The 10,062-nt window shown below is 34.2% G+C and overlaps 1 protein-coding gene across 1 annotated transcript; it reads left to right on the top strand.

Moving 5' to 3' along the window:
* The first annotated feature begins 216 nt into the window (after positions 1-216).
* On the top strand, positions 217-1,014 carry LOC136990177 (zinc finger BED domain-containing protein 5-like). The gene is made up of 2 exons (XM_067288543.1): positions 217-291; positions 394-1,014. Exons 1-2 carry the CDS (start codon positions 217-219, stop codon positions 1,012-1,014), a joined length of 696 nt encoding a protein of 231 aa, XP_067144644.1.
* Positions 1,015-10,062: the final 9,048 nt, after the last annotated feature.

The raw sequence follows: 10,062 nt of genomic DNA, 5'->3' as shown, positions 1-10,062 counted from the left end.
AAAGGCGATAACGGGAAAGAACAGTGGATTAATGAAAATATTAAGAGATCGTCTTATACCAAGGGCGGTCTTATACTGCTTCCTTCACAGACACGCTCTTGTCACAAAAAATATGCCGGAAGATCTCAATCAAATTCTTTGTGAAGCTGTAAAGTTAGTTAATTTTATTAAAAGCCGACGTTACAGAACAGGCTGTTTGCTAAACTATGCGATGAAATGGGCGAAAATAAAAAATCTCTTCTTTACCATACAGAAGTTAGATGGTTATCGCCAGGGAAAGTGTTAACCCGGGTATTGGAATTGCGAGATGAATTAATAATATTTTTCGAGGATAAACAAACGTCATTCTCATTGTTTTTACAGAATAATGAGTGTATGTTGTTTTTGGCTTAGTTAGCCGATGTATTTTCGCATTTAAACGACTCGAATGTGAATTTACAAGGACGTGATAAAAACATGTTATTAATGACAGACAGAGTTCATGCGTTCATTAAGAAGCTTGACGTCTGGATTATTCGCCTTCAAAGCAAAACTTTGGATATGTTCCCACTCACTTCGGATTATATTGAGAAAAATTTGAATGAACAAGACACTATTATTCACCACAGTTTGGATTGCACGAAGATGCATTTGCGTGAGCTACAAACTCAGTTGACGGAGTATTTCCCGGAAGATAAAAATGATTTATCGAACAGATGGGTACTGAATCCGTTTAGTGAAAATGTTGTTGCCGCTGCTAAGTTACCAGTTGAGATTCACGACCAGCTCATTGAAATGTCTGCCGACAAAACGCTACAACTGCAATTTATCGATACATCTGAAGATTTAAATACGTTTTGGCTCGCTCGTCGACATGAATATGGAAATTTAATCACAGAAGCATCGAAAATATTAATCCCTTTCGCTACGTCTTACCTCTGTGAAAAGGGTTTTTCGTCTATGGTTGCGCTAAAAACTACAGGAATCGTCTTTTATCACTCGAAAACAATTTGCCTTTGTGTGTTTCTAACGTAGATCCACGTATGAAGAAAATTTTAAATGAAAAACAAATGAAACCATCACATTAATTTCTTTTCTTTACATGTGTACTTATTGTAAATAAAATGTTTATAAGTTTATAATAAATAATTTTTTCTCATAAAATGATTTCATTATTGTTTCGCGACCCCCCAGGTTGAGAAACGCTGATATAGATAATAATATATAAAAGTTAATTTTTAATAAACATCTAATAATAGATGGTACCACGCACAATTTTAACCTTGTACTGATGTTTCGTAGTGTTTCTTAAACAAATATTCTTCGCTAAAAGTTGCGTAACTTGTTTTTTCCGTGACGGAAAACAGTGACGAGACGAATTTAATCTATTTTATATAAAATTTATTATAATTAGCCTATCAGAATTACATTAGTACAAGAAATTTCATAATTGCTAAGAGTTTTATTCAAGCAATTGATAATTTTTAAAATATTTTGCACACCGTTAGACAATTTTTAAAAACAAAGTCAAAGAGAATGGGAGAACAGAATCGATGCTATCAGATCATTTCAAGGTTGATGACATCATTTAAAATAAGCCAACCTTCAAAATTTGATCCTTTTCTCGAAGCTGAACCATTGACTAAAAATATAGGCTGTCATCTTAAAATTATAGTGTTAACGTGCAATTCGAACATGATTTAAAATACAGTATTGTAGTAAATTATATATAATTACAGACATTCCCAAAGCAAAATATATTTTAGACAAAACACTAAAATCACTTGAAAAACTTGTGTGTGTTAGAAGCAAAAAAATTTCATGTTTCCTTCTCTTTCCCAGCAAAGGCAGAAAATTCTCTGCACTATGTAGAGTTGAACACAGGAATTCATTTTGGTTGAGGATTTCTTCCACGCTTTCAATTCAAAGATTTGATGATATTGTCTAAATTTTTATTTTTAGCAGAAAGCCAGAACTGACAAAGTTCCATCTGGACTCTTAGGATTAAGATCAGAATAAAGATAAAAATAATTTCCTTGCATCTACTTTCTGGATCACGTTTCAGAGAGAAATGGATTAGTGCAACACATGCGAGAACTGAAGTCACATTTCAGATGCTGGTGTTGAACATAACATGGCGTTGAGTTATGAATGTGGTGTGTGCCACGACGAGAAGACCTAACTCTTCACTTGTTTTAAACGAATAATAATAGCAAACGACACACTATATATTCTAGCCACTGTACCAAAAGTATTAGATGATGATAAATGAATCGCGTCGTATCCGTGATTCATTTATCATTTAATATATATATATTTTTAAAAATTATTAGGATTAAATATTAAATTTTTTTAACATTTAAAAATATCGATTCGTTATATATTTAATACAAACGTTATAAACTAATATCATTATCCCACGAGAGGACGCTTTTCTTGGGGTCGTGTTTTAGTGTTGCCAGGAATGTCAGATTGGAGCAGAAACGTCCCATTTCTTGGTATTAATTAATTACGTCTTAATTTTTGTTAGTAACTATTTTTGAAACCAGTAAATGTAATAGTTTAATATAAATAATTCAAACTTTATGGGACAATTTCCCATAGAAGGGCATCCCTTCTCGACGCCTTTCTACGGGAAATTGTATGCGACAGCGCGATCGCCCACGTGCATACAAATTAAATAAAACAAAAGTATTTTACAATACTTTTCTGAGCGGCCGGATGGCCGAGCGGTGATAGGTGGCAGACTACCGCTCTGGGGGACCCGGGATCGAATCCGAACGGGTCGAGAAATCCCCAGGAATTTTTCGGGGGGTGGTCCGTTCGGATATGTCGGGCCCCGTCCCTCACCACCCGGTCGCCCCATTGTGGGCCTGGCCGAACCCATAATGGGCCTACTAAAAGAGGCCCTCTTAGTGCCCACAGGGCGGAAAGAGTTAAAAAAATAATAATAATAATACTTTTCTGAATTAACGTCACACAACTAAGCAAAAACGACGTATTTTAGTTAAAACGTAACAATATTTACGTAATTGTTAGAGATTTCTCTGTTTACAATAATAGAAATTTCTGTAAAAATTAAAAGGCAAATATGGTGACAATAAACGAAGACGTTGAACTCGGAACTCGCTCCTGTGTGTCAATAAGGATGTCACCGAGAATGCAAAGAGAAAGAGGAGCAAGGAGCCATCCCAAGCGACCGATGTCTTCCTTCCTTTTTTATTACGTCGACAATCTTCCGGGACTTAGAGCAGTGGGAGTAAGGCGAGTGACAAAAGCGGCAAAGATATTAGGGAAAAGATGGGGACAACTGGAATTCCAAGCTAAGAAGTTTTACATCGAAAGATCAAAAACAGAATGGGAAAGATACAAAAGAGAAAAGTCTCTTCTAAGTTCCTTTCTAATATCTGAAAATGTTTTCAGATGCCATTGCATGTGTCAAAATTTCCCCTTTAATCCGGACGAAGAAACTCGTGCAGGAGCGAGAATGAAAAATATTCCCGAATCGAAAACGTTGGTTACATCCAGAAAGACCCGGGTGTTCAGATTACCAAGAAAACGAAGACATGGTAATAACAAAAGAGATTGAGACAGATGTTGAAACGATTAACAGAAAGAGATGTGCTGACGACGCAGAAAATTGCGAGCCGGAAAGCAAGGAAAGAAAGATCGAAGAAGAGGAACGGGCAAGAGAATTCACTGAAAGAGAAGAATCGTCTTACAACGGCGATCCTTTCCTCCCGTTTTTAACTTTAGCAATGGTTGTATCTGCCCTTTTCGGCGTTTAAATCAAAACGAAACAAAGAATTTAGATACAGTTTAGGCACACGAAATCAAAAGTTTATCAAGAAACAAAATTAAACTGTTACATCAAAATAGCTGAATATTTCGGATAATCATTATTTCATTGAATAAAATTCATTTATTTATTTTTTAAAAATTAATACTAGTTTGCTCTGACTATAGTCTATTAATAGAACTTATTATACTGATGAAATTAGAGATTGGGACGCGTTTGGAAATTGTAACCGGTGTTACCGGTAACTCCGGTTACAATTTTCAAACGCGCCCTGAATCAGCCTCTTGGTTCAACAGAATAAACTTTTAGTTGCAACTGCATTTAGACATTTTTATAACAAGAGATGCATTATAAATGTAGGTTTTGCAAAATGCATGGGAGCCGCAGTTCTGTACTGTCGTGGCGGATAGTATGATAAGGCGCGCAATTTTATTATATAATATTAATATAAAACAAATATTCAATTTTTTTAATAAACATATTTTCAAAAAATTATAAATATAAAATTGTAAAAATAATAATAAAAAACAGAAATTAACACTTTCGGCAAGAGCCGCATTTGCCCATGTCTGGCATATGATATAAAACCGACGCCATCGACTATCGCACAGCAGTAGCGTTCATAGTATCAGCAATCACGTTCCGCTGCACCTCGCAATGGGCGCGTTTTTTTATGCAGCGCTCGAGAAGCGCTTTACAGCTAATCCTCTGAAACCCGTTTCTAAATGGCCAACGCTGCTCGTGACGTCATTTCGCTACACGTTCGCTGCATAAAAAACGCGCCCAATGTTGTAACGGACTGTCTCATCTCGTACAAATATAAAATGGAAAATAGTCAAGCCATCAAGGGCGTCGCCGGGGGACAGAGGGGCAGCTGCCTTCCCCTAGAAATTTTTTTAACTCTTTCCGCCCTGTGGGCACTAAGAGGGCCTCTTTTAGTAGGCCCATTATGGGTTCGGCCAGGCCCACAATGGGGCGACCGGGTGGTGAGGGACGGGGCCCGACATATCCGAACGGACCACCCCCCGAAAAATTCCTGGGGATTATTCTACCCGTTCGGATTCGATCCCGGGTCCCCCAGAGCGGTAGGCTGCCATCTTTACCGCTAGGCCATCCGGCCGTCAGCTGCCTTCCCCTAGAAAAAATTATTTAAATGCTAAGTTTTAATTAAAATAATCTTCTTAGACTTCTTGTAAGTTAAAAAAATGTTTTAATTAAGAGATTTCTTTTCCGGTACATAGTAAATGATTAAAACTATGAATCGTTTTTATTTTACCTACAAACAATTCATATCCTCTATCAATTTACATCATCTTGCCCCCCTGGCCCATTGGCTGGTGTCGTCCTCGCAAGCCATCGATAATAAACTGTTAATAAATGCTGTAAAAAATCATCCAATTTTTTGTACGGCAACATTACTTTTTAGACTCAATGCAAAATTTAAAAATTCTACTTAAAGAGAAAAATAGCAAACTCTTTCCTAAATAGGTAAGAATTAGCCTAAATGTATAAAACAGGTCTAACTCGAACAATTTTTTATCATATCGACCTTATGGCATCCTTTACTAGATCAAAAACGATATCAGCTAATTTCGAACAATGTAATTTATATTTATTGTATTGTACAGTACATTGTGGAGTACGTTTGTTTTTGTCATGTGCAAACAAGTGTTGAGACTCCAATGAATTCATAACCGTCAATCCTCACAGAATAAAGAACAAAGCCGCGTTATTTGATTGCGTATTTCTATCATAAAATCAGCTGATTTATGCCAAAATACTGCACTTTTGGATAATCCTGGTAGAGCTGATTATCCAAAGCTGTCAGTGTTTTCGAGATTTATTGTTTGATTCAAATTCTAAAGATTTTATGTTATTTTAATTGTACGATTTGGAAAGTCTTAATCAGAAATTGTCAAATTGTTGCTTCTTGGCTGCAGAGGCTAAAGACAACAGGCCGGTCAGCCTTGCAGCTTCAACAACTTCTGTGCTTGAGTCGGATTGGCTTCCCTCAGGCATAGACTGACGATATGCGTCTTTCTTTTTGTTCTGTCCCGGCCGCTCCTTCATTTTAGTAAAATTTTCACTTTTGTCCCTTTTTTAAACGAGTCAAAAATCTTAGCTCTAATTTTTGCATTAAACGCATTTGTATATTTGCATTTCGAACACGTGATTTGTCGGAAAGTGCTTATTCTGAGTCGATAAGGGTCATAAATTTGAATCGATGCTACTGAGTAACAAATGGGACGAAATAGTCGAAACTATTCTGTAAGCTACGTTAAGGAACATATCACATGAACAGAAACATGAAATTCGACCAATGGGTAATAATAATAACCAAACACTTGAAAAAACTGAATGAAGAATATTTACTGTAGCTGACAGACGGGTCAAAATATTTAATGAAATGTGTAAAAAAGGACCTTGAATTCCAAGACTTTAATAATTTGATAAAATTAATCCTTTATCAACAACTATAACTTCTGTAGAAAGAATATTTTCACTCATGAATCACAATGGTCAAAAAAAAGTCGAAATTAAATATTAAAGCCACGAAGCAATGTTAATTATAAAGAAAAACTGACACTTACAATCCGATAAGATTGTCAGTGACCAGAACTAAATTTATCTGAAAAATATGCTTGGTTTGACTCTAGAAAAACTGCATCAACCTAATCCTTAAATTTGATATCATATTGCAATAAAAATATCACTGTTTCGTTATTCGAAAATAAAATGTTTTAGAGTAATTTACATATTCTTTCTCTTGCCATCAAAACATTAGTAATAATGTACTAACTAATTGTTAATAATGTCCACGTATATTTATTGACGAAATTTTAATAAGACAGGACCCGTATTTATCAGCTGCGACTCTTCCATCCCGTTTTGGAATCAAGAAATTAGTCGCCCACTAATGCGTGAATATACGTTTAGGACATAACTGCTTGTTTGGCTTGACTTCTAATAGTTTTCCCTTTACGATTAGTTTTGGAACAAGTATTTACCGAAGGCTGTAGTACGTTCGCACTGCCTGTCGCTATTTTCCAAAACACGTGTATCGCTGCTCTCACTGTGAATGGCAAGAATCGTTGACAGCCATTGAATTCTATCGACATACTGTACCATGTACAGTAATCAACAAAATAGGCCTAATGTATGTCACGTGGAAAATATAATGCTAATTCGCATCATCGAGAAAGGATACTGAGGAAAGGATATTTAGTTTCTCAATTCCTATACATCAGCTTTGTTCTTTATCCTGCGTGGAGTATAGGAACTGTTAAACAACTTTCGATTATACGGTAGTACAACGATCTTCAGCATACCTCAATGAAACAACACAACACTCAGTGAAACAAACTGCACGCACCACTAGTTACTTGTTTAATGATGCTGGACAGCTAAATGATAGTGAAATGGAAAAAACACATTTCCGGAATAGCAACCCCAAGGAATTATGGAAGATGCTGAGAAAATAATAATTATTTTTATTATTATTATTAATACTAGATCGAAGTACAAAAGGTCTGGGACCTACACAATTGTTGTAAAGTGTAGAATGATGAACTGCAAGAATGTAAGGAGTTTGAAGCTTAAAGAAAAATAATAAAATAACCATTAAGATACGGTTGTGCTTACTTGAGTGAGAAACGGGCTGGCGACAAATCTTTCGTTGTTTTCAGTCGACCAGCAAAAGTCATTGGTACAGTATAGTTATCAAATACCAAAAAAAAAAAAAATGTTCTGTAAAAATTAAGAATTCGACCATTTGTCATTCTTACCCTTAAGCTTTTGTTCGATTAATCATGTCATGCGGAAAATTCACTGGCTCATATCCATATAGCCCTAATTTCAAATACCTTAAATCCAAGCACTAAAAGAAAAAATTCTATAAATTGTTTTTTGTGTGTGTATATTGTTCATATTTGTGTACTGGAACTTCTGACCATTTATATGGAATTACAGTGGATAATTCATTGAATGCTGGATTGTCTTGAAATGCCTTAAAATTTTGCTACATAATATTACAAACTATGAATTTTATTCTTTTTTGACGTAATGTGAAAATTAACGGCATTTCTTTAGGGGGAAAAACACCGAACATTTCACCTAAAAGATAATGTTAATTTGATCATGGAAACAAAATTGATATTTCATAAAAATCATTTTCCATTAATAATTTATTCTATTAATAGACAACCTAAAAAGATAAACTTAATGCATAAATTAAATGCTATTCACCCAGTTTGGTTTTTTATGTTTTAAAACTCACTTGATATATTAGAATTTATATTAAATAAAAAGTAAATCATATTACCCTATTTGTGAAGTAATAACTGAATAAGTTCATGTTTTATTCATGTACTAAATTCACTTAGTACCCCCCGTTAAAAGAATGGCAACTGATGGGCATTTGGATACTAAATTAAAAAGGACACTAATCTTTATGAATTCTGGCTCCCGGTGAAATTTTATGTTGTTTTTGACTAACTGATAAGAAGTCTCAATGGACCCGAAACTCGAAAATGATTAGTATTTTGTTAGAGCCATTCAAACATGTGAGAGGTATGGAACTAGAGTGTCAACAAGTCTCTCTATGGCCAATTATTGCAAAAAATAATAGGGTAAAATATTTTACTCTAGTTGAAAAAATACGTATTACCCTTTAAGAAATTCCAAAATATCAAGTAGGATCCTGGAACAAACTTGTCAGATATGACAGAAAAGTGTTTCTCTGCACAACACATGTGGAATAACACGGATTACTGCATAACACGAATACAATGCAGAAGTGGTCATATGTAGTTAGCGGTGATATGGTGATTAGGTTAGTGCTGTTTTATTTAAGGCGTTTTAATGTTTACTATTAAATCGTATCATTTTCATATTTATATCATTGTTAACCTAATCGCACATTTAACCATCCCTGCATTGCATTCGTGTTACGGATGCACTGCTACCCCTATGTTATGATAAGTAAACACTTCACTGCACATTTAAAGGCCTGTTCTGGGAGTCTACTTGATATTTCGGAATGCATTGAAAAGGTAATAGTACATTCTTTTTTATCTACAGTAACTGTCTCATCTCTTTCTGGAATAATTGGCCAAGGAGACACTTTTGTTACCATCCTGGTATATAAATCTATATATTCATATAGGTCTAACAAAAAAAAAAAAAACTAGCCATTTTCAAGTTTCCTGTCCAGATCTTTCACCATTTATTACATACTAAAATTTCAGACAATTTTACCAAGAACTAAAATCCATGATGATTGTGCAGGCAGTGCCGTAACTAGAGCGGTGCCCAGGCACAGGGCGTAGACCCTGCAGGGTGCAGAAATGACCTGGACCAAGTTTTGGGTCATAGTCACCTTATGATTACAGATGCTCGCACCGGGTGCATAAAAGGCTAGTCACAGTGCTGTGTGTAGGGTCCTCTAAATTTCAAATTTTCAAAAAATGCTGTAGAATTCACGTTTTTTCAACACCACTTGCTTTAAAAAAGTAAATCCACTTCTCAAAAGGACAACATTTTTCTCCATCATTCTTAGCTTATGGTGCATCCAAGAAATTAAACTTCAGTAAGTTTCCAAAATTGAAATGAAAACTGTTAATAAATATAAAATTATTACATATACAAAAAAGTTAAAAATTTTAATAATAAAAGATATTTTTTTCCTTTAATTTTTGGATATCTGATTTTTTAAAATCTGTATAATGAATAAAAATATTATACAACTGAAAATATTTTCAAAACTTCAGTCAAGAATAAATTTATTGTGTTGTATTATTTTTTTAAAATACACAAATAATTCAAAATAATAGATTTTTCTCCTGAATTAAGATTAATGCATTTTTACAGATTTATGACATTAATATGTATGTACAGAAATAGAATTGGAGTATTAATCATAAATAAAATGCATAAGACCACAGATTTATTGCTACACAATATAATAAAATACTTATGACTAGCATGACAAAAATGAATATATATATATATAATCTAATCTTTCTTGATCCCCTTTCTGTACAAAATTCATGCATTACTGCATAAGTAGACTGAAAATGCATATTTTGCATCCTCTAGTCAACAAATTTACAATTTTCTTAAATTTTATTTTATAATTAAAAGTATATTAACATGTTACTGTACACTTATGTATTTTATCTTTTCATTAAAAATCACTTTCATAACAACAGAATAAACTATTTTAGACAACTTCCAGCACAATATTAGCTAGTGAGGCACTCTGTACTGGAAAGTTCTGTTTACAA

Source organism: Centruroides vittatus, unplaced genomic scaffold (genome assembly GCF_030686945.1).
Source record: "Centruroides vittatus isolate TY-2023 unplaced genomic scaffold, ASM3068694v2 scaffold_861, whole genome shotgun sequence".
Taxonomy (NCBI): domain Eukaryota; kingdom Metazoa; phylum Arthropoda; class Arachnida; order Scorpiones; family Buthidae; genus Centruroides; species Centruroides vittatus.
This window is presented reverse-complemented; position numbering and strand designations above follow the sequence as displayed.